The following is a 25,158-nucleotide window of genomic DNA, read 5'->3' as shown; positions in this document are numbered from 1 at the left end:
TTACCGTCTTAGAGTCGAAGAAGGTTGTAGAGAGTTCTGGTTGTATATGCCGTGGTGATGCTTCTTTTTCTTGGGGAGGTTAAGCCCCGAGCAGTACCCACTTTGTAAAGGACATGTGGCTGGGGAAAGAGATATGACGAGATGGTGTTCTTGAATAAAAGTATGTGACATGACGTTTTGAGACGAAAGGGGGAAGAGAGGGACAATGCTTTTGTTCTGGGGGGGCATTTTCGCGCCACTCCCTTCCGGTACGGTAGATCATGGTTCGGTCTTCTCCGTCTGGCTGTCTGGCTGTCTGGCAATGGACTTCGTGAGGGACTGCACTTCACGGCTTCTGGGGGGTAGGTACTGATTTCTGTTGGGGCCTGTGGATCCTCCTGTTCGTATTGATGTGGCCTGTGGTTGAGAAGGCGTGCAGGATCGGGAAGGCCCAGCTGTTGGCGGTGTTGGCGGTGTTGGCGCCAGGGTACAGCACTGATTTCCACCGAGGGTCAGAGGATGTGGGAAGATTCGGATGTGTAGAGGGAGAATTGAGTGAGGAAACTGTCAACATCAACTGCCAGTGGAAGCATGAACACCTGCCGGACTTGATGATTGAACAGTGTAATTTGGCTAAGCGATTGCGCCTTGCCCTTGCACCACCATTTACACTCGTCATGATCGTCGCGATACCGATACCCCTGTTCAGAAAAAAACCATGATATATTCTTAACGTCAACTACCTAATGAATATATAACCCGAAACGCTCGTGCCACTGACTCCCTCGGAAATTTCATCTCCGGCCAACATGCCAGCCAGAGTAGGACCACAGCGCGCCATGAACGCCAAAAGGAAAAGCACCACACCCCGTGTAAAAACCAGGATAAGCATCGACCATAGCCACAGATTCCCGCGTCATACAACCAACCTCTTCCCCAGAAGAGAAGCTTAGAAGAGAAGCGCACTGCGATCGATGGCTTACAAAGCCTCGATCGCGCGTCGCAACACCTCCAAGCTCCGCTCACTCACCCCTCCCTCCCCTTCCTCACCTGCGACGGCCTCACGATCCTCCCGCAAAGCCCACGCAACATCACTCCACCACCCCATCCCCACCACCGCTGCGGCCCCATCCCCCTTCTTCCCCTTCCGCCGCTCCAGACTCTCCGTCAACCGACTCGTATGCTCCCACTGCTTGGCCGCCACCTCGGCGCGCTCGATCACCTTGCCCGGGATGCCGCACATAGACGCGCAGTGCATACCGAAGCTGCCCTCCGCGACGCCCGGCTCGAGCTTGTACAGGAAGGTGACGCGGCGGGCGGCCTCGTCGACGTCGATGGCCATGCGCTTGGGCGCGATCTCCGGGTGGAGCTCGAACTCGGCGGCCAGGGAGTGGTAGTGGGTCGCGAAGAAGCCCAGGGCGCCGATGTGGGTGGCCACGTGGTGCAGGACGGCCTGGGCGACGGCCACTCCGTCGTACGAGGAGGTGCCGCGGCCCAGCTCGTCGAGGATGACCAGCGAGCGCGGCGTGGCCTCGGCCAGGATCTTCTTGGTCTCGGACAGCTCGACGAAGAAGGTCGACTGCGCCGCGAAGATGTTGTCGTTGGCGCCCAGGCGCGACATGATGCGGTCGCACGGCGTTAAGGTGGCTGCGGTGCAGGGCAGGTAGCAGCCAATTTGAGCCATGATTACCGCGATACAGGTCTGTTTTGATTCGAAGCATAGAGTTAGACTTTTAAAAAGCGCTGTAGGATCTAGGGCTAGAGGGGAAGGGGTTGGGCTTACCATGCGAAGAACGGTGGATTTACCGGCCGCGTTGGCACCGGTCAAGAGGTCGATGTTGGGCCGGGGACCGCCGAGACGGACGTCATTCGGAATGAAGTCGTCGACCGAGGACAACAGGCACGGGTGGCGCAGCTCTTCGAACTCGAGCACGCTGCGCTCGTCGTTCACAAAAGTAGGGCGGCAGCTGGGATGGCCCAGCGACGAGGATGCCTTGGCCAGGCTGATCAGGCAGTCGAGCTGCGAGACGATCCGCACCGCCGCCAGCCACGTTGTGTAGTTCTCGTCAAAGCGGGCATAGAACCGGCCCGCAACCTCCTTGACGATCTGGCTGTGCGTCTCCTGCGCCTCCTGTAGTTGGCGGATGAGCGCCCGGAGCTCGGGGAAATAGTACCGTTTCACCTGCTTGGTGGCTGACATCTGGTCCCAGTTCTTGGGGATGTTCTTGATCTTGACGGGCACTTCGAGCTGGTAGATCTCCTTTCCGTTGTCGCGGTAGCAGATCGCCGTCGACCCCAGCTCGCGCCGGTGTTTCTTGAGGAGGTTGTCGAGCTGCTGGTGGATCTGCTCGATGTGCGCCTGAGAACGGTCGAAGTCTTCTTCCACCCCAGGCTTGGGGACCAGGATGCCATTCTCTCGGGCTTTAGTGCGGTCGAAGGCGGTCTTCCAGTACTCGAGCATGCTGTTGAGGTCCGGCATCGCATTGATGAGTTGTCCGATGATACCTTCCCCAGAGCCGCTCTCTTGAAGAAGGCTCATGGTGTACTCAATCTGCTCGAAGCCTTCCAGGACACGAACAAAGTCCTGGGCCTTGCAGTTGGCTGCGTGGATCCGCGAGATGAGTCTCTCCAGATCAGGCATCTTGGTTAACTGAGAGGAGAACTGGTCCCGGACACTCGAGTCGGCGTTGAGCGCGTCCACCGCGTCCAGTCGAGCGTTGATTTTCTTCGCATCCACCAACGGGTGGCACACCCACTGCTTGAACATACGCTTGCCGAACGGTGTGATGCAGCGGTTCAGGAGCTGGAACAAGGTCCCATCGGAGGTTCCATCGAAAGAGTTGGCAAAGATCTCCATGTTGATCAGAGTCTGCCCGTCTAGCACTAGGCTGGAAGCCTTCTTGATGGGGTCGTATGAGGAAAAGTTGCCAATGGTGATGAGATCCCGGTCGAGCTTGAGGATCCGGAGATACTGCACCAGCGCACCGAAAGCAGACATGACCAGCTCTTTGTCCCGGGCCTCGCGCAGAGCCTCCGGCCATGCCTGCAGGTTGTTCCCATCTTCACTGACGAAGTAGTCGCTCGCATCAAGTTCGCGGACGGTGATATCACCTTCCCAAAACTCTTTCCTGGGTTTCAAGTAATTCCAGATGGTCGTCGGGCCAGTATTGTTCTTCAGGATGCGGAGTGCTTTGGTGGAGACAGTGGATTTCTCGAGCAACAGTTCCTGGGGACGCGTTTGCGCCACGAAGGTCTCGAATCTGGTCATATCGGCGTCATCCACAAACTCCGACAAGAAGAATTGGCCAGTCGCAGTGTCGACGAAGGCCAGCCCAAAGGCGGGACGATCCTCAATAAGTGCCTCCTTGATGGCGACGCAGTACGTAGACATATCGTCCTGAAGCATGGAGCCTTCAACGAGTGTACCCGCAGTCAAGACGCACGCCAACTCTCGCCTGATCACTTTGTCCTCCTTACCCGCCTTCTTCTTGCCATCTTTCCCGTCTCTTTCGCGCATCTCCTTGCCCAACGCCGACTCGATCTGGTCCACGCGAGCGATCTTGAAGCCCTTGGCAACGAACTGATTGGCCCAGTGGTCCAAACTCATCTCCGGGACACCCACCATGCGCATGTTCACGCGATCGGTCAGCTTCAGGTCAAAGAGCTGGTGGCCAATGGTGGCGTCATTCTCGTAGAGCTCGTAGAACTTGCCCTTCTTGAAGAACACCACCGTGTCCCAGAACTTCTGCTTGATCTCCCAGTACTGCTTCTCGAACGGCGAAAATTTCGACCAAGCCAAAGGGGGAATATATAGTGTCCGAGGATCATACTCCGGATGACCGATGGGATGGCCATCGATGTCTCTAAGATTTGCCAGCCACGCATATCGCTGCTCCGGCTCGGTAACATGTGCTTTCTGCTTGCCATTGCTGGGACGCTTGGGCGTCATAGGTGCCGTCCGCTGTTGCCGGGGTTCGGAGTGTTCCGGGTCGTACGTCCATTTCATCGCCGTGCCGCCAGTCGCTTCGGGGATGTCCAAATCGAGATCTCCATCGTCGTCAGGCGTCTGCAATGGCACTGGGGATGACTTGGTCTTGGGTCGAGCGGCCGGTTTCGTGCGCCTCTTGACCGGCTTTGCTTCCTCGTCCGAATCATCGGCGACGATGAAGTCGTCCATTTCTGGGCAATGTCAGCGATGGTGGACAGTACGACGTAAACCTTCAGACTAACCATCATCAGAATAGCCCGCGTCGCCTGCAGCCTCCTGAAATTCATCCTCGCTCTCTACAGCCACCTTTTGACGTTTGTTGCGGTTACTGCGGCCGGGACGGAAGATCTTCTCGTCGTCCTCCTCGCCCTCGGAATCCGATTCAAGATAGTTGACCTTCTTCCTAGCCTGTAGCAATATCACATCCGTCAGCACATCTGCACATCCAATGTACCGAATGATAAGAATCTCTTACCCGACGCGACGGAGACGCGAGCGTCTGCTGCTCATCGACACCACCAGCCTGCATCTCCACCAAAGTCAGTCACACCAAAACAACTATCACCCAATTTCCAGCTTGAAGCTAGCACACCATACCTGCACTGCACCCTCATCCTCCTCCTCGTCAGGAATCACGAGATCACTACTAGGCACCGGCGTTAAGTCCTGCTTGAAATGGGGTACGCGCTGCTTGGTGGTACTGGTGGTATTGGCTCCCGCGCGCTGGATGGAAACCCGTTCGGCGGGGGAGGAGGCGGGCTCGACGCCGACCCTGCGAGCCGTTGACGGGGTCGAGGGCGAGGACTTCTGGAAGAACCCGAGGATGGATTTCTGGCTCTTCATGTTCTGCGTGCTGGACGTGGTTCGTTTCAGCGCCCGGGAGGAGGGAGGCGTCGCGGTCGGAGGGGAGGATGCGGCGGGGGCTCCTTTGGCCATTCTGGAACGGGGGGGCCGGATTTTCAGATGAATCTGATATTTTTTTGGAGATGCAATTAGAGGAAGAAAGATCAATTCCAACCGGGGGAATGAGATATTTTGGGGGGGGAGGATCGAAAGGGCGGCCCTGTCCTGGGGACGGATGGGCGATAAGGATGTAGCGGGAGAGACAGACGTGTCTCTGGTCATCGGCATCGGCGGGCCGTCGCGCGTCGGACGCGTTGAGTGCTTTTTTTTGGGGGGTCTTGGGGTCTTGGGTCTTTTGTGCCATCGCTCACCGCCTTGGCTGTCATACTACCACACTACCACACTACAGGGTATGTCCACTGTTGGTGACTCAGAGTCTATTGATACACAGTATATTGGTTTTGGTATGCGATATATGTACAGGTCTCTGTTATACACGGAGTGGCGAATCACCATCCCTATTTCTCAAGCTCAGGGCTTGGACTCCGCGCCCTCGCCCTCGGGCTCCCATCCCGGGCAAGTCAGTCCCTTCTTGGCGAATTCTTCATCGCTGATGATCTGGATGATCTTGAACTTCCACTTGCCTACCCGGAGGAACAGAAGCTCTCCGTCGACGACAAACTCTTTGGTCCTCTCCGGAAGCCAGACCCTGATGGGCGTGTATTCCAGGCTGTCGGACATAGGCCCGCTTGCGCCGGGGCGGCTTCCGACATACGCCCCACCGTTCGCAGCGAGACGGTGGCCCTCGCTCTTGGAATTCACCAGACCTGAACTCCAGAGAAGCTTGTGCAAAGGTTGCTGTTCAACCAGAGACCGGGGGAGCTCAATTCGGTGGGCGGGCATGTTGCTGAAATTCGTCTGAGGGGCGTAGATGTTGCCGGACGCCATATTGGCATCCTTTGCGTACGGCGACTGAGGGATGGGGTGGGGCTTGGGCTGGCCAGGGAGAGGAGTGGGTTCGGCGGTGGAAGATCTTGGGCGGAAGAGTTGGCGATGTTGGAGGGCGACTGCGTCCGCTTCCTGTTTGCCGTGAATGAGTTCCACAAACTCCGCGGCCAAAGCATGCTGGGCCACACGCTTGGACGGGTCCAGAGTCTGCTCGGCCATGATCTTCTCGATTTGCGGCAAGGGCAAGAAAGTAAACATTTTGAGGTATTTCTCGACGACGTCGTCGGGCGTACGGACAAAGAACTGTGATGGGTGTTAGTCAATTTAAAGATAAGATGCAAAACGCTCTTTCATACCTGATACAGCTCAAAGGTGGAGGTCATCTCCTTGTCAAGCCAGATCGCATTGCCAGCCGACTTGCCGAATTTCTCCCCTGAAGAAGTCGTGAGCAGGGGCGTTGTCATCCCGATGGGCCTGTCGATTTCATCTGTCAACGGATTCCGCTCCTGCTCGTTGGCGGTGTTTCTGCTAGCCGTCTTGACGGCTTCCATGCCGAATAGAATGTTTCCGTACTGATCGGCGCCGCCAACTTGGACCTGCACGCCCCTCCGGAACAGATACCACCAGTCCCAGGCCTGCATCAGAGGATACATGAATTCGGCAACCGACATTCCGTCTCCTTTCTCTAAGCGGTTCTTGACACTGCAGCTGGTCAGTACCCACGACAATGGCCGGCGGCGAGAGAAAGAACTCACGTATCCCTCCCAAGCATGGGGCCCAGACGCATAAAGGAGCCCAGATCTCTGACAAGCTCCATGAATGTAACACTAGTCCACCACGTATTGTTGTTGGTGATACTCCGCCTCCAGGACCATTCCTTCTCGTAACCATGTCTTCGGCCGTAAGCCTCGATGCTCTTGCCGAGCCTCTTCAGCTGAATGTGCATCGAAGCCATGTTTGCCTTCCGAACCGATGCCTTGACCTGTTCTCGCCCCGCTAGTCGCCCAGTAGGATCACCGATGCGGCTCGTTGAACCACCAAGCTGTCCTCGATGTCAGCCAAACTGTCTTGCTCATTTCGCCAGTGGACAGTGTGACTCACGATGAAGTGAACAGGCAAACCCCAGACATAGCCCCATGCCAGAACCATAAATGGCAACATATGTCCAACATGCAGAGAAGGAGCCGTAGGATCGACGCCGGCATACATACCAGCCCTCTTCTCGGTAAATACGCGGTGCAGAAGTTCCCGTTCCCTGACATTCAGACCCCGTTAGCCGAATCCTCAAGCAATCCATTGCGTTCCTCCACACGGATACTCACCCGACGACATCGTGCAACAATCCTCTGTCTTCAAGATGCTGTGCAAAATTCTTCCGTTTTCCTTCCTTGATCTGCCGGGAGAAATGGGCCCATTCCTGTCGGGCGTCTTCGAGCCGTTGCAAGTACCGTTGACTGATCCACCGCTTCTGCTCGGTCATGGATGGGATTGTCGTTCGGTTCAACATTGGTCGAGGTCCGGTGGTCACTGCGGAGTTCGCCCGCAGCACCGCGGCCGTCCGCGCATAGTTGTGCACGCCGCATACGGTTTGGTGGGGGAGGGACGGCATTCGAGGAACATGTAGGCGTGCCCGCTGGGGCAGCGACCCCGAATGAATTCTCATGGGTTCCGAGAGGGAGGAGAATCAGATGGGGCGATTAACTGGAAAAAAGCGACAGGCAATTGTATCCTAGGGATTTCTCGATAGCGTGTTTTGCCTTTCTCCGATAAGAAACCAGCCGATTGCTTGTCGGACGGATAATTGTTGATGCAGGTGGGTCGAAGAAGCTGCCGTATGCAAAGCATGCAAACTATGCAAACCTAGCAAGTTGTCCCAGGTATTTACTGGAGATAAGGAGCAATACAACATTCACCAGGTCTTTACCTTGACTCGGACTTGATCTACCGAGTGGACTGTTTAGTTCTAACACTGTCGGCGCAAACTTGATCTCTACTGATCAGACGGATAGTGTACAATCCTTAGAAATAGCCAAGTTCCACCTAATGACCCTCTACCGGAAATGAGATGGAAACAGTAAGAATGTGGTTACTGTCACGCGGAAATGTACATGTCTTGGGTGGGGAGGATTACATGGGCTCAACCGCTGAAGTTCTACAAGGCATGAAGATAGATCTGCGCAGTGCGATGACTGCATCGTTGCTGATTTGATTGAAAACCATCACTTAAGTACACACGTTCCCATAAGGAACACCCTAGAGGGCGCTGTTCGCAATAACAGAAATGCGATGGAGCATGCTAGATCGATCCGTTCATCAAATTACAGCTTTTGAGGTATATGCAGACTCATTCCTCAGCCTTCACTGGGACCGTGACTGAGTCCATCGCGTCCATCTCGGCGGCCACATCAATTTCGGCCATGGCTCTCTCCTCGTCGGACGCGGTGATATGCTCTTTCAGCATACCAACCATAGTTTCCTCCTCCATGTCAGCCAAAGTCGACTGCTCTTGTTTGACTCGTTTGTACGAATCGCCGCCCTCGTCGTTTTCAGCACTGGCCTGCGCGAGAGGAGAGGATTCGAGTTGCAGACTAGCTTCCCCGTCGCTGAGTTTTCGGTTAGCATAGTTTGAGTTGAGGACCATCGCCAGAGGGGTGGCGCCTACCTATCACCTTCTTCAACCTTAGGAATGACAACCTTGGGAGCGGTTGCTTTTTTGGCCGGGGTCTTCCTGACGCGCTTGGGCTTTGGGGTCACGGCTGATTCGGCCTCGACAGTACCACTGGGGGTGGCAAGCATATCGTCAGGCGTGGCATCCGCTGCCTTGCCTCTCTTACGCTTCGTAGGAGTCTTGAGCGGGGTCGCTGTGGTCGAGTTGTTTACAGCATCAGCTGAATCTTCGGGGCAACCAGTTGAAAGTTCGGCAAGTCGGCGTTTGGCGTTGCGGTAGACAGTCATAGCAGACGCTGCATTTTTGTAACCGCCTCTGACAGCTACCTTTTCGTAATCGACCTTCTCTTGGATGTCAGCATTCATTCTCACTCGATGTCTGGAGGTCAAGTTTGCTTACTTTGCCAGTGGAATCACAGCACATCTGGCCGAGGACAATGAGCCTGGCTTCGTTTGAGGTCAAGCCGAACCAGCCCTCTGGCTTAGGAGCGCCTCTAGCTGCCATGACTGGTGTTTTTGCTGGATTCTCTTATAGCGTGAGTTGCATAAAAGGATGATGTAGTTGTTCGAGCCGGCGTTTCTGATGAGGTGAGGGTAACATGAACGTGAGAGTGTTCAGTGAGATTTGTTTTGCGAGTAAAGCGAGGTGGAGAGTATGAGTTGAGGATGGATGTGTAGGTGGAAGGAGTTGGTATCAGGAGAAAATTGGATGATGGAAGGACAAAGCGGCGGTTTGGTTTATGTGAACAGAACCAAGTAAAAGTGGGAAAGGTCGGAAATAAGAGGTATATGGATAAAATGTCAGCTGTGGTGAGTGAATGGTCACTAGCAAAGTGTTGTTGGGAGAGCACGAAGGCACGCTAAGGCATAACACAGGCTGGAAATGAAAGTCAAGTGAAGTGCTATGGGTCGTTTGGCCCAAAAGAGATGAGATAAAGAGTATCGCTGGTTTTCAAATCCGGGGTAAAAGATGTTGAGCTAAATTCGAGTCTCCTGTTTCACTAATATAAGAAAGCTCCATGCCAATCCTCTCACATTGTACTCCCCTAACGCCAAAGAAATCAAACGTTCCCTCACGGCGCCCTCCGCTCAATCTGCTCTCTCACTGCCGGCCACAGGTGAGGATAGAAGGCTGTCGACTGTTTCCCGCGGTGGCTCTTGGGCGCCGCCCAGAATTCCGTCAACCCCCGAGTCCAGTATCCTTTCTTGGATTCGGGACCCACATCCTTGAAGCTCACGGGACGCCTGAGCGTAGTTTCGGGGACAAGGTTTTTGAGATGCACCTCCCTCTTTATAGGTCTAGCTGAGAACGCCATGGTCGTGATGAACAGCCGAGCCGTCGGCGGAAGATTTCTTGCATAATCCTCAGCCGCCTGGCGAGACTGCCGAGCAGCCATTGGCAAAAACAGGTGAATATAGCAAACAAAGGTAGCCCCATTGTAAGCCATGAAGAGCATCGGGACCGCACCAAGAGTAAGAGCTGTTCTCCGAGATTAGACGCTAACTCCCCTCCGCGATGAGCAACAGTCGAGGGTTCCAAACTTACCTGCTGGGGCATACCAGTCAGGATACTCCCCACTCATGAACTCTGGTAAGATGAAAGCAATTGTCACTCCGTACAGGAGGATGCCAGTAATCTTCAATGCCGCCAGGAACATGGCTTTATGAACACCACCATTGTAGATGAGAATCACCTCGGGCGGTCCTACCGGAATGAGATCAGCGCTCGGTTCTATGCGGCAATGCAAACGATTTCACAGTAATACCTTTTCGCGCAAAGAGCTTTCCATATGCGTAACTGGCCGGGTCGGGCTCCTTGTTATAGAACATACTCTCGGGGTGCGCTGGTCTTTTGATGAAAGGGTCATTCTTCGGGCTGCGAGCCGCGTTCTCGGTGGTCTTCAGCCGAGCAAACAGCTTGCTGTTGAGACTCCGCCGGACACTTCGCGGAAGTGCGGCTCGCAATTGCGGATGCAGCAGGATGAGCGGCCTCATATTGTCACAGAATGGAGAAATTCAAGCGGAGGTGGTTCTCAGCGCCGGGAAATCGGAGAAAGTTGAGGCAGTTCGGATAAGAACTTATCGATAGTAGCTCAAAGGCGGTCAAGCCTGTCAAATCCATGGCTGCTTGGCTTGTGAAACAAAGACTCAACTTTGGCCTTCTCCCTGACAGAGAACTGATTCCTGTCATCCTCCTTCTGCAGGCCTCTTCGTCTTCAACTAAATTGTGGCAGTCAGGAACAGTCATCGTCTCGTGCCATGAGCTTGTGCTGACCCTTATCACTCTTCCATCCCCAACGCCATGATTCCGCTGCTGCCGTACCGTGGCCTTCTGCGCCCCTTATTGTCCACCTGCCTAGCCCTTTTTCTCCTTCTCGCGTCAGGGACAGCCTACGAAACCGTCTCGGACGAGACCCTGCGATCCCTCCCGCGACCCGGGAAAGACTTTGATATCCACGATGGTGCACTCCTCGCGCCGATCCTGGTGCCCCGTGTCTCCGGGACCGCGGGCAACACCGCCGTCCTGAACCACCTGGCGGAGTTCTTCCGCACCTCGCTCCCGGAGTGGACCCTGCAATTCCAGAACTCAACATCGAAGACCCCCGTCTCCAAGGGGAAGAAAATTCCCTTCGTCAACCTCATCGCCTCCCGGGATCCGCCCGGCACCAGCCCCGGCGACGTCGGACGCCTGACCCTGGTCGCGCATTACGACAGCAAGTACGAACCGGAAGGCTTCATCGGGGCGATCGATAGTGCCGCGCCGTGCGCGATCATGCTGCACGCCATGCGGACCATCGACGGCGCCCTGACGAAGAAGTGGGAGGACCTGCGCGCCCAGGGGCAGCTGAATCTGCTGGAGGAACAACAGGGCATCCAGGTGATTTTCATGGACGGGGAGGAGGCATTCAAGGACTGGACGGCCACCGACTCGCTGTACGGCGCGCGCTCCCTGGCGGAGCAGTGGGACGCCGAGGTCCACCCGGCCATGTCCGTGTACCGGTCGCCGCTCGACTCGATCTCCCTATTCGTGCTACTAGATCTACTTGGCGCGAAGGACCCCACGATCCAGTCGTTCTTCCCGACCACGCACTGGGCGTACAAGAAGCTGGCCACGCTGGAGCGGCGGCTGCGAGACTTGAAGCAGTTCCGATCCGCGGATCCCGGACGGTCCTGGTTCCCTCACTTTTCGAAGAGCGAAAATGAGATCCCGATGTACATGCACATCGAAGACGACCACATCCCGTTCCTGAGACGAGGCGTGGAGGTCCTGCATATCATTGATGCCGGCGATCGAGGCTTTCCCACGGTCTGGCATACGATCAAGGATGACGGCGAACATCTGGATATAGACACCGTGGAGGACTGGAGCGTACTGTTCACTGCGTTCGCGGCCGAGTGGATGGAGCTGGAAGGCTTTATGTCTGGTGCGACCCCGGGCCACAAGCGCTCTACTAACAGCTGGGCTAAGACGGAATTGTAAGCCTTGTCTGAATTTAATACTGCATCAGTGCCTGGGCTGGTCCCAGCCTTAGACTGCATCTGCATCTGCATCTGCATCTCCTTGGAGTCGTGCTGATATTTTGTGCATCACATAGCCTCTAACTAAACCTCTGAACCGTCATTTTCCGCTACTCAGCATATTTTGCGGGAACAATCCTGCGGGTGTCAGGATGATATATCTATATATATTTATATACACACGGCTTGGTCTCCTCCACAAAAGAGCCTACACTAAGTTTCCGAGCATATAGCCCGCCATCTCCGCCAGTCCCCAAGTCGGCTGCACCACGGACCGCAGAATAGCCGGGCCCGGACAGACGCCACGCAACCCCCAGGCGACGCCGAAGACCACCGCTCCCGCCACAAAGCGCCAGTCGATATCCGCTACCGTGGCAGTCGGCAACCTCCAAGTCTCCGCCAGCGTCGGCTTAAACGACCCTCCCCTTCTCTGACCATCTTGTCCTGGCTTGCGTGACAGATAAGTCACCATGGACGGCACGATCCCAAAGACAATGACCAGCGCCAACGAGGGGTCAAAGCGCGCCGGGTCCGTGAGGCCGACGAGAAACCGCAGCACCTTCTCCGGATCCGCCATCCCCGTGAACAACAACCCCGTGCCGAACTGCAACCCGGCGAGGTACGCAAAAACCGTGCGCGAGTTCTCGGATCGGCTGAGGACGCGTGGCACGGCATACCAATTCGTCGCGAAGGCTAGCAAAGTCGTGGCCGCCATGAATCCGCCCTCTGCGGCGGTGGGATAGATGGGCAGATAACAGGGGCGACCGTCCGTGCATGCCGGGAGATCTTGCCGGCCGGGGAGGAAGTTGGCCGTGAGCACAGCGGTCGTGAAAAAGATGGCTGTGGCGATGATGGAGCGCGGGGATAGACGGGATACGCCGCAGAGCATGTGGCCGGAAGTACAGCCTCGACCGTTCTAAGCATCGCGGTAGTTTAGCTGGTGGTCTACACAAAGTCAACGCGAGAGGATTTGAACTGTACCTTAGTCCCCCAACCCAGCAGGAACCCCATCGCCAGCGTCGACGCCAGCGAGATCCACGAGTTCGGGACTGTGGGGTACGCGGGGATCAACGAGGGCATGCAGAGCGCTACGGGCAGCAGACTGGACACCAGGCCGGCGAGGACAGGCACATTCTCCCAGCTGGGCCGCAACAGACTGCCCGACAGCAGGGACGAGATGCCAAAGACCGCGCCATTGTGCAAGAGGAGTCCCGAGGAGCCTTGATAGAGGAGCAAGGCGCCCAGCGAGGTATGGACTGGTGTGAACATGACCTGGGGGTCTTTTCACCGTAAGACAAAAAGATCAAAGATCAACGAGGAGAGATGAAGGAATAAGCAAAACGGTGTCCCTCTCACAGTCGTAATCCAAATATAAGGCCGACAATCTGCCGTCTTAGGAAACCATATCAACCTTCCGAGGTATTGAGTCCAAATCAGCGTAGACAAGCATGCTCAATGTCCATGAATGTAGAAATACCACCCATAAAGTAGAAGTACAACCAACCCTCGCCCCTCAAAGTCCCCGAACCCTCCTCTTCTCTCAAGAGAGGTACAGCACACCATTCGACAAGAAAAAACAAAAGGTAAAAAAAAAAAAAAAAACAAAACCGAAAGACGGCGATAGAGTGGGTTTGCGGGTTTGATCTGCCATGCCTTTCGGGGACCAGCAATCAAACTCGGAGGGCCCTACCTACAAGAACCCAAGTCACCCGCTGCTGCATAAGCATGGAAATGGTCCCCGAACCCTATTGTTGATCCATCGTTCGGACCTCACCCGCGGTTCAGATCTCCGCATGGCGTGGCAATTGCAGTTAGTACGTACGGCATAAAGGAAAGGAGAGCCGGATGTGCCGGAAATGGGTTCCTTTCTCATGGGGTTCTTGAGTCTGGTTGCTGGGTTGGAGGCGGTGGTCGCCGATCGTATGCGTATGCTTTGTCTCCGCTCAGTGCTTTTTGATAACCTCCTAGTAAAGAACTCCTCGATCGGAGAGTGCCTTGCACGCGAACAAGAGAAAGAAAAGCCGACTGAGAGATCATCTGCACTGCTTACACTTATGCACTTGATGATTGTGGATCGGGTCCCATTAGGTCCCCGAGAGTCTCGGACACACAGCCTCTGCGGGAAGTCAACAGTAACTTAATGCTTGATGATCCTCCCCCTGCGGAGGTACAGTACCAGGGGGCCATGTTTCTGTGGGTAGTTCTTGTGCTACTGCTCGTGTGAGATAATATTGCTCCATTCAGCAATTCAGAGAATTTCTGGTGACAATAGACCGATAAATCCATCCCGGTACTTACCATATCTCCCCCTCTATACCAAACTACAACTTCACCTCCCCCACCACATCCCTCTCCAACCGCGTCGCATTCAGCAGATGCGGCCCCAACTCCGACAGTGTCGTCACCCCCAAGAACACCATATTCGCCTCGATCTCCTGCCGCAGGATCGCGATCACGCGGCGCACCCCCTCCTCGCCGTAACCCGCCGCGAGACCGTAGAGGAACGGCCGGCCGAGCCCAACAGCCGACGCGCCCAGCGCCAGCGCCTTGAGGACATCGGTGCCGCGACGGATCCCGCCATCCACGAAGATCTGCATGCGGCTTCCGATCAAATAGGGCGCGTGTCTGCGGATCTCCAGCAAGGTGACGAGCGGGGGTTGGGCGCTAACCGCTTCATCATCAGTGATTCTGGATCTGTAGCTGCAGGAAGAAGCGAGAAGCGAGGAGAGAGAGACACTCACGTATCCTGCGACCTGCCCCCATGATTCGAGAGAACGATCCCCTGCACCCCCTGCTGGTACGCCAACACCGCATCCTCGACGCACTGGATCCCCTTGATCACAATCGGTAAGTCGGTGAGGTCGCGCAGCCAGGTCAGGATCTCCCAGTCGATGAACGGGGAGATGGAACTGGCCATGGTCTTCGCGACGCCCTGGCCGCGGGCGGACGAGTCTCGTGCCTGTTACACCCCCATTGTGAGCATCTTTCCAGCTGTCCCTTCCCCCGGCACAAATTCCAGCAAAAGAGCAAAAGGTCGTAACAAGTAGAGACATACCTGAACCTCCAAATTCAACCTCTCATCCATCTCCCTCTTCCCCACAACCGGCGAATCAACCGTCACCCAAATCCCACAGGCCCCAGCCTCCACCGCCCGCCGGACCGTCTCCACCGACTTCCGTATGTCTTTATTCACATACAGCTGCGCAAACAGCGGCTGCTGGGGGTTCGTGCGCGCCGCGCGCACCCGCTCAATGGGCATGCTCGCCCCGTTAGCCAGCACCTGGGCCAGCCCCTCGTGGCCCGCCGCCCTCGCCAGGGCACATTCGGCGTCCGGGTGCGCCAGCTTGGCGATGCCTGTGGGACTCATGTACACCGGCAGCGAGACTTGCCTCCCCAAGATCGTCGTGCTGGTGTCCACGGCCCGGATGCTGCGGAGGATGCGCGGGCGCAGGGAGACTCTGCGGTAGGCTTTCGCGTTGTTGTGCGTGCTGAGCTCGTCGTCGGCGCCGGAGGCGTAGTAGGCCCATGCGTGGGGGGGGAGGTGTTGGTGGGCGACTTTTTCGAAGTCGTGGAGGTTGATTAGGGTGGTGAGGGGAGGGGCGGGGGTTGTGGTTGTGGTTGTGGTGGTTAGTATTTTGGGGAGGGGGTTGGGCGTTGAGGATGTTGCTGATGATGATGATGAGGAGGAGGAGAGGGCTGAGAGTGTACCGGGTTGGATCCTGCCTTTCAGGCATGATGGTGCAAGGGTCTCGGTGAGGAGGGATTGGTCGTGGACGGAGTCGAAGTCTGCTGTTGCGTCCTGGCCGGCACGGCGGAGGATTACCTGTGGACCGCCGGGGTGTTCGTCGATGAAGTCTGTGACGGTAAGTGTGAGTTACTGTTGACTTCTTGACTGCTGAGCAGTGTGATCAGGCTCATGGCTCACCGGTCACATCGTAAACAGAGCCATGGATGGCAACCCAGCATGACTGGCGCGATGCATGTTTCTGGATTTCTTCTTGTGTAAGGAATGCCATTGCATGTAATTGTGGTTCATTGATCTTGTGAAGCAGTGAAGACAGGTCATGGAGATCAAGAAGTAGAAAAGTAACCACTGCAGGGAGATGCGTAGCAGGAAACTCGGATTTCGCGCCGAGGCAAACGCGGAGAAAAATCCCCGGCGTCAACAACACACACAATCATGCATTTCCCCCACGCTAACGGCTATTGTCTGGGGGTGTGGGGGACTGTTTCGAAATACATCATGACCTGGGGGGAACAGACTCTGGACCTGCAACAGGATATTCATGATACTCCTGACTCGATTGTGGCTAGCTACAGATCCAGACCACCATGGCTGCGGAAATCTCGACGCCCAACGCTGCTCCGAAACCCTCATCCCTCCACATCGAGGATAACCAAGATGACGGCAAGATCAGCAACATACAACATGGCGATACAGCCCTCGCACTGTTCACCACGGGCGATGAACTGCAATCTGTCGACGCAGAGGAATTAAGGCGGTTGGAGAGGAAGATTGACTGGGCAATCCTGCCTTGTCTGGCCGTCTGCTATGCCTTCTACTATGTGCGGACCCCGTGCAATATCGCTCATAGCATAAACGCGAGGAATATCTTCACTAATACTCACTAAAACTACAACAGATAGACAAGACCACCCTCTCCTATGCGGCCATCTTCGGCATCAAGGAAGATCTCCACCTGTCCGGCCAGCAATACTCCTGGCTGTCCTCGGTCTTCTACTTCGGCTTTCTCGTTTGGGCCATCCCTACCAACTTTCTGCTCCAAAAGTTCCCCGTGGCCAAATATCTCGGCGTGAATATCATTCTATGGGGGGTCTTCCTCATGCTACAAGGTCCGTGGGAGAACAATTCTAGTCCACCAAATCAAGGTCTCTACTTATGCTCGCTCTTCTAGCTGCAGCAAAAAGCTTCACACAGCTCGTTGTGTTGCGGGTTATCTCAGGGGCGGCCGAGGCATGCAGGTAATACCAACATTCCCAAACTCGTCGTGCTGCGCCTAACATCATGGTAGTGATCCTGCCTTCATGTTGATCACGAGCATGTTCTACACGAGACGCCAGCAGCCCATCCGCATCGGTCTGTGGTATACTGCCAACGGGCTCGGCATTGCCCTCGGAGGATTGCTGGGGTACGGCATCGGGCACATCCAAGGGGCGCTGCCCTCGTGGAAGTACGAGTTCCTCATTATCGGCGCGCTGTGCACCGCCTGGGGCATCGTCATCTTGGTCCTGCTGCCCGACTCCCCAGTTACCGCGCGCAATTTCTCCCCACGGGAAAGGCGGTTGGCGGTGGAGAGGCTCCGAGACAACCAGACAGGCGTGGAGAACAAAGTCCTCAAGCCGGCACAGGTTCTGGAGGCGCTACTCGACTGGAAAGTGTGGACGTTCCTGCTGTTGGGGCTCTCTGGCAATATCCCCAATGGCGGAATCTCGAATTTCGGGACCTTGATTATTTCGGGATTCGGCTTCTCGACCTGTGAGCTTGGTGGCCTGCTATATAAGAAAAGGCATGAGTCTGACAATTGCAGTGGTGACGACCCTGATGCAAATCCCCTACGGCGTATTTATAGCCCTCATGATCCTCCTCAGCGTGTACATCAACGATCGCCTGCCGCCCAACAACCGTTGCATCGTGACCATCCTTTTCCTCCTTCCCAACGTTGCAGGAGCATTCGGACTCTGCTTCCTTGCTGAAGATAACCGCGTTGGTCGATTGATCTGCTACTATTTGACAGGGTCGTACAATGCCTCTTTTGTTCTCATTCTCTCCATCCTAACTGCCAACATCGCCGGTCACACGAAGAAGGTCGTCACCAACGCGATGATCTTTCTCGGAGTGTGTGCGGGGAACATCGCCGGTCCGTTCTTCTACAAGTCTGACCAAGCACCACGCTACCAGCTGGGTATTTGGTCGATGATCGTGTCCAATTTGATTGAAATTGCACTAGTAGTGATTTTGCGGATCATGCTGGCGTGGGAAAATCGTCGACGGGATGCAGCGCAGCAGCACGGGGAACCCACGGTATGGGACCGTGATCAGACGGCTTTCAGTGACCTCACGGATAAGCAGAACTTGAATTTCCGGTACGTGTACTGAGGATGGAATGGGGGACCGAAGAGCGGGGTGAGGGGAAGGTGCATATGCGGAAGTGGGGGTCAAGGACCAGCGCTCGGCCTCCGCCAATAGGTGCGGGTGTGATAGTGCATGTTATGAATACCCCAGACTATATAGCCGTCCACCCCCACGCAGGGGTGGGCGTGGGGAAGACAATGGTCGTGACAGTAGCTCGTCATGCTGCATATATAAATGAGTATGTAGAATGCAACAGGAGACCCTTGCCAATTCACCTGCTAATACTGTACTATACACACCAAAATGGCGCGCATCAAGTCCATTGAATACTTCCGAGTCAAACCCCGTTGGTTGTTTGTGAAGATCACCGACGATGAAGGTCAGTTCGGATGGGGCGAAGCCACACTCGAAGGACACACACTGGCTGTGGAAGGCGCCCTGGACGAGATCATCGCACGAGTGATTGGCTATGAGGCAGAGTATGTTTGCCAACTTCCCGAATTGAACCAAGCTCATCATTCCCAGCGACATTGAGCATATATGGCAGACCATCTGGCGACTAGGGTTCTACCGCGGTGGTCCCGTGTTCATGTCCGCGCTGTCCGGAATCGACATCGCCCTGTGGGATCTGAAAGGCCGTCGACTAGGCGTGCCTGTGTACCAGCTGCTAGGCGGCAAAGTCCGCAACAAAATCCAGGTCTACGCCTGGATCGGAGGCGACCGACCCAGTGACGTGGAGATTGCAGCGTGCGTCAACCCTTCTCCCCCCTCAAGCCCAAGCTCCTGTGTTATCACCTAACAACCGGCAGAAAGGCGCGTATCGAGCAGGGCCTCAAATGCGTCAAAATGAACGCCACCGAGGACATCAACTGGCTGGACTCGCCGGCCATCCTGGACTCCTGCATCGAGCGCCTCAAGCAGGTGAAGGCCCTAGGCCTGGACGCAGGGCTGGACTTCCACGGCCGTCTGCACCGTCCCATGGCCAAGCAGCTGGCCAAAGCCCTCGAGCCATACCGCCCCTTGTTCATCGAAGAGCCCCTGCTGGTGGAGCACCCGGAGGCCATCAAGCAGCTTTCCCAACAGACCAGCATCCCCATCGCGCTCGGTGAGCGCCTGTACACGCGGTGGGACGCCAAGAGGTTTCTGGAGGATGCGTCAGTCGACATCCTGCAGCCGGATATTGCGCACGCGGGGGGCATTTCGGAGACGAAGCGCATTGCGACGATGGCGGAGACGTATGATGTGGCGATTGCGCCGCATTGTCCTTTGGGTGAGTTGCCTCTGATGAGATAATCTGGGAGCACGCACTAACTCGTGGTTTTACGCAGGTCCAATTGCCCTGGCGGCGTCAATGCAGGTCGCCACTTCTATTCCCAACTTTGTGATTCAGGAGATGTCCCTTGGGATGCATTATAACATCGAAGCAGGGGATATTGACTTGACTAGCTATCTGGTGGACGCGTCGGTATTTGATATCGAGGGAGGATACGTGGCGGTGCCCAAGGGGCCAGGGCTGGGGATTGAGATCAACGAGGAGTTGGTCCGGAAGATCAGTCAGGCAACTGAGCCGTGGTTGCCAAAAGAATTCTATGGCCCTGATGGAGGGATCCGCGAGTGGTGAGTGTGCAGATTAGTGTACAGCTGAATAGTAGTAGCAGTAGTAATCCTAGTATCGGAGTGGGGGGGAAAGAAGACGTGGGGGTTCCCCCGCATTGTCTTCTACATAGTAGGAATATTTACTTCGTCCCGGTCCCGCTCTCAAGGCTCCACCATCCCTCTTTCTATACAATTCCTCCTCAACGATGGACCTCTTCTCTCTAAGCAACAGCACCGCCCTCGTAACAGGCGGCACCCGAGGCATCGGCCAACAAATGGCCATCGCCCTCGCCGAAGTCGGCAGCGACATAATCCTCATCCAGGTTAGCCATCCCCAATCCCCAATCCCCGATCCCTGAACCCCCTCCCCCGTCTCCACTCATCTAACCCCCAATCCCCAAAGAGAGATCCCACGAACCTCATCACCAAAAACGCAATCGAATCCTTCAACCGCAAAGCAACAATCTACACGGCCGACCTCTCCTCCCGCGCCTCAGTGACCACCCTAATCCCGCGCATCCTGGCCGACGGCCACGACATCAACATCCTAGTCAACTGCGCCGGCATCCAACGCCGACACCCGAGCCACCTCTTCCCGGACGCCGACTGGGATGCCGTTCTGCAGACGAACCTAACCACGATCTTCACATTGTGCCGCGACGTGGGCCGGTACATGCTGACGCGCCCACCAGAAATGCACGGCCAGCGCGGCGCCATCATCAACGTCGCCTCGCTGGTCTCGTTCCAGGGCGGGCTGACGGTGCCGGCCTACGCGGCGGCCAAGGGCGGGGTGGCGCAGCTCACCAAGGCGCTGAGCAATGAGTGGGCGGCGCGCGGGGTGCGCGTCAACGCGGTGGCGCCGGGGTATGTGGCCACGGAGATGAATACGGCCTTGTTGAATGATGAGGCGCGAGCGAAGAGTATTTTGGACAGGATTCCGGCGGGACGATGGGCTTCTCCTGAAGATTTCAAGGGGGTCACGGTTTTCCTGGCGGCGGGGCGGGCGAGTGGTTATGTTTCCGGGAGCGTCGTGGTGGTGGATGGGGGGTGGATGGGGAGGTGATATATACCCAAGCTTCTTGCTGGGTTGGGAAGACAGGTTAGTTTGAACTTGGAGAAGGGTCCAGGGTGTTTAGCAGCTGGTACACCATGCTGCTATTCTACGATATTCGAAGAACTTACATCTACTCAACAATTTCCGTGCCACTGGGATACCCGATAGCCTGTCAGCTGCTTGAACGCAACAGAATAGCTATGCTGGTATGCATACTAGCATAGCGACCCAAACGTTACCCTGCATTAAGCTATTAAGATAAATGCTAACCTATCTACTCATCTCTAACCTTGAATCGATTGATGCAATCATTTTTCTACGTTAACCTCTAGCTCTTGGCTAAAGTGGAAGTTAAGCCTCATTCAGAAATTCCCTAATCCACTTTTTCCTCCTACTGAATATGGCCCACCTGCATCCACTGGTGGACTCCGCCCGCTATACTATTTTCATGGGCACTTTGCGAGATTTAGGGGCCGATGGGATGGCAAACGCTGATGGGAAACGTTACCCCCTTGCTCCCCACCTCATGTCTTCACGAATCCTTCCAATCTTAGGCCCGAATATTCGTGTAAGTATGGTAGCTTGTTGCATAGGCTCAGCCTAGACAATAAAAATACTATGAGAGGAGGTGTGTAGGCTCAAGATCCTGCCAACCTACTAGCTGTAGCGAAAGTCCGATAAGCTTATCGCATAGCTTCGTATCAGAAGCTACAGTAGCTGGAAGTCCGGTCATCCCTGGAATGTGAAACACGGGTTGGTGGACCAGCCACCTCCACTTGAGAGAGTCGACTGCCACTTCTTCATCTCTGGCTGAAGCATTCCAGTGACGTCTATCCAGAATCGAATGATGGATGGCAGAGCTTCTTTGCGGATATGTCTTCTCTGCACCTACTAGCACATGTATATAACGAAGCCAGGATTCATCAATTCTAATCCTCTCCCTGCCATAAATTGCGAGGTCAGCTCAGAATATCTTTTTCCAGCAGCGTGGTGTCACCTCAAGTCTCTCTCCGAGAGCTCCGCGGAGGCACAAATGCTTCAAAGAATCTGCGCGGAAGCTTGACGATACCCACCCATATAGCAGCGGAGGAGCGTGCTATCATGGAAAACTCGAATTCCAGCGGTGGAGCTGGCCCGTATTACGGCAGCGTCCCTCTGAACACGTGGAAATGGGGGAATGGGCAGCAACCCGAATTTGCACGTTGCGGGAATGTTAACGGAACAGATCGGAGTCATCTGTCCGACGTGGAGCTTAAGGGTTCTGGATCGGGCTCAAAGTCTCCGAGCCAAGCATTTCTTCAAAGGTAATTCAGACGGCGTACGTATCCCTCCTACGATAAGTGAAAAGATGCCGCAAGTTTGTGCTACGGTGAAGCCACAGATTAGGCGTAGAGACTGGTTGTTTGATCAGCCCAAGCCAAGTAGGCTTGGAGGCGAACAGGGGTGCCATCCAGAAATTGGGATAAGTGCTTGACGTGGGCCTTGATAATAGGGTGGAGTTGGTGCCCTTAGATTTGTAGGTCGGTGCTATTCGTGCACGCAAGGGTCCATTGTGTATGAGCTTCCGATGACCTGGCTCTGACACACCACCCTTGTATGCTTCTTTCGCCGAGCAATGTATAATCGACCGGATGGCGAGCCCTATAACAAGGCTGTTTTCCGGAACAGAAGTGACCATGTCTGCTCAAGCATGGAATGTCGATTCCCGGTGAAAGCTTTTGTGGATAGTATGTGTCCGTGGTGCGGACGTCCAAGCCCTAAGTTCTCCGACCTCCAATAAGTGAAACAAACCCAGACCAACAGGTGAAGGATCTTCTCGAACAGTGATGAACCTGCTCAACCTTCTCGGACACTGTCCGTGAGTGGGTTCTATCAATCTTATCAATCAATGCCAAGATCCGAGTCTTACCCAATCAGCATCTTCCTCAGCGGGGACTATACGACAACGATGGCAGAGCCAAGACACCAAACAACAAAAAAGCGTGGACGCTCTCCTCCCTGGGAAGCATGGCCCGAGAATCGGATGGTTGCCAGAAAATCTAATCTGATTAACCGTGTCTTGGCTGAATGGGTCGCAATCGGCGAAATACCGGGAGCTTCCAGGACAAAAACGGTCTTGACGTCTCATGCCATATAAAGATGGGCTCACGACCAGGGTCTGCCCGCACCTTCGACCGCGCTGATCTTCTCACACTAACGTTCATTTTCTCATCCAAAATACAGTTTGTCTGTTCGCAATATGGGAGTCGAAAAGGACACCCCTCACGTTGTCTCTGAGGAGCCGGAGACTACCTCATCCCTGCAGTCGTCCAAGAGCCCTCGTACAAATGATGTTGACGGAAAGCGGCCGCCACCTCTAGCCGCGAAGCTGATTGCCGTGATTGTTATCTCTTGCATCAGCTTTGGCTCCCATTGGAGCACTGGTGTCACCGGTGCCATGAAGAGCACAATCAAGAAGGTCTGTCGCCTCTGAGTCAGGTTCGCTTATTGTTTTACTGACAGACTGTAAAGCAAATGCATGTGACCAACACCCAGTTCTCCCTTCTCGAAGCCAGTGAGAACTTCATGGCCACCCTTCTGCTTCTCGCAGGCGGCATTGTCACGGATCGAGTTGGTGGTGCTCGTATGTTTGATGATCCCCAAAAATGACGCAACGACCCTAACTTGCATACCAGGGATGATCGTTTATGGAAATGCCGTGTACACCGTTGGCTCAATTCTGGTGGCTGCTGCTACCACAGTGCGTTCATTTAGATTCATGGTCGGTGGAAGAATCGTCCTCGCACTTGGCGACATTGCGACCCAGACGGCTCAATACAAAATGTTCTCCTCGTGGTTTCCGCCCAGCAACGGATTTGCTTCTACGCTTGGATTTGAGCTCGCCATTGGAAAGGTACTCTTTTATGCCCCAACGCCACGTTGGATTCGCCAAAGCTAACTTTGACTAGATTGGAGGATTTGTCGGCAAGTCCACCGCGAACGTGATTGCCAAGGTATGTGCCCTGCGATTGGTGGAGCTCCATGGAACTAATCGTCAGCAGAATACTGGCAACTTTGCCTGGGTCTTCTGGACCTCTGTCTTCATGAATCTCTTCACGAACGCAGCAACCGTCTTTTTCTGGATTTTCAACCGCTACTGCGAGAAGCACTATCGTGGCCGCGAAGACAAAGCGACTCAGGAAGAATTGGTGGAGAAGAATAAGAAGTTCGAGATCCGGAAGATGTTCCAGCTGCCTTGGATGTTCTGGGCCGTCATGGCCTTTTCGATGTTCCAAACCAGTACCGCCAGTGTCTTCAGCTCCAATGCGACAGAGTTGGCCGAAAAGAGATTCAATGTCGACGCCATCAAAGCGGGCTGGTACAGCGCTCTGGCTCAATATGCTGGTATGTATTTGACTTTGTTGAGAGAGAGCATACGCTAATATGACTTAGGCTTCTTCCTTGTTCCCTGCCTGGGCGTTTTCATTGATATCCTCGGTCACCGAGCCTCAGTCTGTGAGTCAAGCCCTTCCAGAATCCAGCCATGGAATCTCCACTAATACATATAATAGTGTGCGTGTGCGGTCTCGGAATGTTCATCAGCATGATCCTAGTCAACTATGCCTCAGCGAAGGAGGGGACCGCTGCAGCGTTCGGTATTTATGCGGTGGCCGTGTCGTTAGGACCGACCTCCATCATCGACGGTATCCGTACCACGCTCTGGCATCAGTCAGTGTTTGGTTCTGCCTACTCCCTGAAAGTGACGATGAACAATGCGTACGTTTCTCGAGACTCTCCCAAGCAGAATGTTCTCTGACCCTTTTCCAGCATGACCATTATCATTGGTATCATCACTGGTGCCCTCCAGGATGCAGATAACGATTCGTACCATCGCGCAGTGCGGGTCTATCTCTTCCTGGCTATCTGCTGTGCCATCGTCTCGATTGTTCTCCTGATCGGATGCTACGTGGGTAGAGATCTGGCGCCCTTGCAATGGTCTCGGAAGAAGCGTCATGCTTTGGGCGCGGAGTTCTTCGCGATGCTACAGCAGCACCATCTTGTCGAGCATTACGAGCGGAGCAAACGCATCTCGATCGTGTGTTTCACAGCTCTGTTGCTGCTCACGCTGGGCAGTTGGGCTGCGTATATCTGGGGTGCCGTGACGGGTAACAACCCATGAGTGTGAAAAGATGGAGCGTTAACAGCCTCATAATATGGCTGCTAGATAATGGATGTCAGAAGTCCGAGATAGTGTTTAATGAAGACTTAGCAGTGGTTGTCGGAGAAAGTAGAGAGAATGCAGTAGGCTAATCGACTGCGGGAATTCCCGCGTGGGTGTCTTTGTTTGACCTCGAATAGGCAGGCGTGCCAGTCTCCAGTCCGATCTCGGTACTCCGTACTAAGCCCAACCAGTTCCTGCTACCAAGACACATGCTCTTTGTCTTCATACTCTTTATTGACCACCATTCTCAGTCTCATCGATGCTTATTG

The 25,158-nt window shown here is 54.9% G+C and overlaps 11 protein-coding genes across 11 annotated transcripts; 5 read left to right on the top strand and 6 right to left on the bottom strand.

The window, feature by feature from the left end:
• Window positions 1–695: 695 nt before the first annotated feature.
• On the bottom strand, window positions 696–5,022 carry BO82DRAFT_342685 (mismatch repair ATPase MSH6). Its single transcript, XM_025633593.1, has 5 exons — window positions 4,565–5,022; window positions 4,443–4,496; window positions 4,210–4,375; window positions 1,763–4,158; window positions 696–1,681 (listed from the first exon to the last, which is right to left on the bottom strand). Exons 1-5 carry the CDS (start codon window positions 4,901–4,903, stop codon window positions 959–961), a joined length of 3,678 nt encoding a protein of 1,225 aa, XP_025488625.1. The 5' UTR covers window positions 4,904–5,022; the 3' UTR covers window positions 696–958.
• A 229-nt stretch (window positions 5,023–5,251) lies between these two features.
• Window positions 5,252–7,504, bottom strand: BO82DRAFT_357339 (tyrosine--tRNA ligase MSY1). The gene is made up of 5 exons (XM_025635993.1): window positions 7,081–7,504; window positions 6,860–7,013; window positions 6,514–6,800; window positions 6,115–6,460; window positions 5,252–6,061 (listed from the first exon to the last, which is right to left on the bottom strand). The coding sequence occupies exons 1-5, from the start codon at window positions 7,419–7,421 to the stop codon at window positions 5,342–5,344; spliced, it is 1,848 nt and encodes a 615-aa protein (XP_025488624.1). The 5' UTR covers window positions 7,422–7,504; the 3' UTR covers window positions 5,252–5,341.
• Window positions 7,505–8,102: 598 nt separating this feature from the next.
• On the bottom strand, window positions 8,103–8,930 carry BO82DRAFT_367679 (putative histone h1.3.; the record flags this gene model as incomplete). Its single annotated transcript, XM_025637088.1, has 3 exons — window positions 8,103–8,361; window positions 8,421–8,770; window positions 8,826–8,930. The coding sequence occupies 3 exons, from the start codon at window positions 8,928–8,930 to the stop codon at window positions 8,103–8,105; spliced, it is 714 nt and encodes a 237-aa protein (XP_025488623.1).
• Window positions 8,931–9,096: 166 nt separating this feature from the next.
• Window positions 9,097–10,458, bottom strand: BO82DRAFT_357337 (uncharacterized protein). The gene is made up of 3 exons (XM_025635992.1): window positions 10,192–10,458; window positions 9,972–10,130; window positions 9,097–9,905 (listed from the first exon to the last, which is right to left on the bottom strand). Exons 1-3 carry the CDS (start codon window positions 10,418–10,420, stop codon window positions 9,499–9,501), a joined length of 795 nt encoding a protein of 264 aa, XP_025488622.1. The 5' UTR covers window positions 10,421–10,458; the 3' UTR covers window positions 9,097–9,498.
• Window positions 10,459–10,577: 119 nt separating this feature from the next.
• Window positions 10,578–12,029, top strand: BO82DRAFT_156509 (glutaminyl-peptide cyclotransferase family protein). The gene has a single exon (XM_025630207.1). The coding sequence runs from the start codon at window positions 10,728–10,730 to the stop codon at window positions 11,904–11,906; it is 1,179 nt and encodes a 392-aa protein (XP_025488621.1). The 5' UTR covers window positions 10,578–10,727; the 3' UTR covers window positions 11,907–12,029.
• A 123-nt stretch (window positions 12,030–12,152) lies between these two features.
• BO82DRAFT_342673 (YeeE/YedE family protein) lies at window positions 12,153–13,454 on the bottom strand (the record flags this gene model as incomplete). The annotated part of the gene is made up of 2 exons (XM_025633592.1): window positions 12,926–13,454; window positions 12,153–12,860 (listed from the first exon to the last, which is right to left on the bottom strand). Exons 1-2 carry the CDS (start codon window positions 13,211–13,213, stop codon window positions 12,153–12,155), a joined length of 996 nt encoding a protein of 331 aa, XP_025488620.1. The 5' UTR covers window positions 13,214–13,454.
• Window positions 13,455–14,265: 811 nt separating this feature from the next.
• On the bottom strand, window positions 14,266–16,059 carry BO82DRAFT_342670 (FMN-dependent alpha-hydroxy acid dehydrogenase; the record flags this gene model as incomplete). The annotated part of the gene is made up of 4 exons (XM_025633591.1): window positions 15,870–16,059; window positions 15,000–15,799; window positions 14,686–14,903; window positions 14,266–14,632 (listed from the first exon to the last, which is right to left on the bottom strand). Exons 1-4 carry the CDS (start codon window positions 15,958–15,960, stop codon window positions 14,266–14,268), a joined length of 1,476 nt encoding a protein of 491 aa, XP_025488619.1. The 5' UTR covers window positions 15,961–16,059.
• A 198-nt stretch (window positions 16,060–16,257) lies between these two features.
• BO82DRAFT_317424 (putative MFS allantoate transporter) lies at window positions 16,258–18,072 on the top strand. The gene is made up of 5 exons (XM_025632607.1): window positions 16,258–16,510; window positions 16,588–16,798; window positions 16,861–16,927; window positions 16,978–17,441; window positions 17,494–18,072. The coding sequence occupies exons 1-5, from the start codon at window positions 16,277–16,279 to the stop codon at window positions 18,060–18,062; spliced, it is 1,545 nt and encodes a 514-aa protein (XP_025488618.1). The 5' UTR covers window positions 16,258–16,276; the 3' UTR covers window positions 18,063–18,072.
• A 221-nt stretch (window positions 18,073–18,293) lies between these two features.
• Window positions 18,294–19,721, top strand: BO82DRAFT_357331 (D-galactonate dehydratase). The gene is made up of 4 exons (XM_025635991.1): window positions 18,294–18,517; window positions 18,564–18,785; window positions 18,848–19,308; window positions 19,367–19,721. The coding sequence occupies exons 1-4, from the start codon at window positions 18,342–18,344 to the stop codon at window positions 19,657–19,659; spliced, it is 1,152 nt and encodes a 383-aa protein (XP_025488617.1). The 5' UTR covers window positions 18,294–18,341; the 3' UTR covers window positions 19,660–19,721.
• A 103-nt stretch (window positions 19,722–19,824) lies between these two features.
• BO82DRAFT_385883 (2-deoxy-D-gluconate 3-dehydrogenase) lies at window positions 19,825–20,932 on the top strand. Its single transcript, XM_025638216.1, has 2 exons — window positions 19,825–19,957; window positions 20,038–20,932. The coding sequence occupies exons 1-2, from the start codon at window positions 19,841–19,843 to the stop codon at window positions 20,695–20,697; spliced, it is 777 nt and encodes a 258-aa protein (XP_025488616.1). The 5' UTR covers window positions 19,825–19,840; the 3' UTR covers window positions 20,698–20,932.
• A 1,995-nt stretch (window positions 20,933–22,927) lies between these two features.
• Window positions 22,928–24,847, top strand: BO82DRAFT_421795 (putative MFS transporter; the record flags this gene model as incomplete). Its single annotated transcript, XM_025640181.1, has 8 exons — window positions 22,928–23,146; window positions 23,200–23,311; window positions 23,364–23,581; window positions 23,637–23,681; window positions 23,730–24,072; window positions 24,121–24,183; window positions 24,240–24,444; window positions 24,496–24,847. The coding sequence occupies 8 exons, from the start codon at window positions 22,928–22,930 to the stop codon at window positions 24,845–24,847; spliced, it is 1,557 nt and encodes a 518-aa protein (XP_025488615.1).
• Window positions 24,848–25,158: the final 311 nt, after the last annotated feature.

Source organism: Aspergillus uvarum, assembly GCF_003184745.1.
Source record: "Aspergillus uvarum CBS 121591 unplaced genomic scaffold BO82scaffold_56, whole genome shotgun sequence".
NCBI classification, from domain to species: domain Eukaryota; kingdom Fungi; phylum Ascomycota; class Eurotiomycetes; order Eurotiales; family Aspergillaceae; genus Aspergillus; species Aspergillus uvarum.
The sequence above is the reverse complement of the archived record's forward strand: the minus strand, read 5'-3'. Positions and strand labels throughout refer to the sequence as shown.

Bases quoted from the DNA above. Each gene is read 5' to 3' on its own strand.
- BO82DRAFT_342685 (XM_025633593.1), bottom strand. From the start codon at position 4,903: ATGGCCAAAGGAGCCCCCGCCGCATCCTCCCCTCCGACCGCGACGCCT. The intron at 4,497-4,564 runs GTATGGTGTGCT...ACTTTGGTGGAG, and splicing joins AGGATGAGGGTGCAGTGCAG to ATGCAGGCTGGTGGTGTCGA. The intron at 1,682-1,762 runs GTAAGCCCAACC...GAATCAAAACAG, and splicing joins AATCCACCGTTCTTCGCATG to ACCTGTATCGCGGTAATCAT.
- BO82DRAFT_357339 (XM_025635993.1), bottom strand. From the start codon at position 7,421: ATGAGAATTCATTCGGGGTCGCTGCCCCAGCGGGCACGCCTACATGTT. The intron at 7,014-7,080 runs GTGAGTATCCGT...TCTGAATGTCAG, and splicing joins TTGTTGCACGATGTCGTCGG to GGAACGGGAACTTCTGCACC. The intron at 6,801-6,859 runs GTGAGTCACACT...CATCGAGGACAG, and splicing joins GTTTGCCTGTTCACTTCATC to CTTGGTGGTTCAACGAGCCG.
- BO82DRAFT_357337 (XM_025635992.1), bottom strand. From the start codon at position 10,420: ATGAGGCCGCTCATCCTGCTGCATCCGCAATTGCGAGCCGCACTTCCG. The intron at 10,131-10,191 runs GTATTACTGTGA...TCATTCCGGTAG, and splicing joins AAAGCTCTTTGCGCGAAAAG to GACCGCCCGAGGTGATTCTC. The intron at 9,906-9,971 runs GTAAGTTTGGAA...CTCGGAGAACAG, and splicing joins TGACTGGTATGCCCCAGCAG to CTCTTACTCTTGGTGCGGTC.
- BO82DRAFT_156509 (XM_025630207.1), top strand. From the start codon at position 10,728: ATGATTCCGCTGCTGCCGTACCGTGGCCTTCTGCGCCCCTTATTGTCC.
- BO82DRAFT_317424 (XM_025632607.1), top strand. From the start codon at position 16,277: ATGGCTGCGGAAATCTCGACGCCCAACGCTGCTCCGAAACCCTCATCC. The intron at 16,511-16,587 runs GTGCGGACCCCG...AAACTACAACAG, and splicing joins TCTGCTATGCCTTCTACTAT to ATAGACAAGACCACCCTCTC. The intron at 17,442-17,493 runs GTGAGCTTGGTG...TGACAATTGCAG, and splicing joins GGGATTCGGCTTCTCGACCT to TGGTGACGACCCTGATGCAA.
- BO82DRAFT_357331 (XM_025635991.1), top strand. From the start codon at position 18,342: ATGGCGCGCATCAAGTCCATTGAATACTTCCGAGTCAAACCCCGTTGG. The intron at 18,518-18,563 runs GTATGTTTGCCA...CATCATTCCCAG, and splicing joins GTGATTGGCTATGAGGCAGA to CGACATTGAGCATATATGGC. The intron at 19,309-19,366 runs GTGAGTTGCCTC...GGTTTTACGCAG, and splicing joins TGCGCCGCATTGTCCTTTGG to GTCCAATTGCCCTGGCGGCG.
- BO82DRAFT_385883 (XM_025638216.1), top strand. From the start codon at position 19,841: ATGGACCTCTTCTCTCTAAGCAACAGCACCGCCCTCGTAACAGGCGGC. The intron at 19,958-20,037 runs GTTAGCCATCCC...CAATCCCCAAAG, and splicing joins GCGACATAATCCTCATCCAG to AGAGATCCCACGAACCTCAT.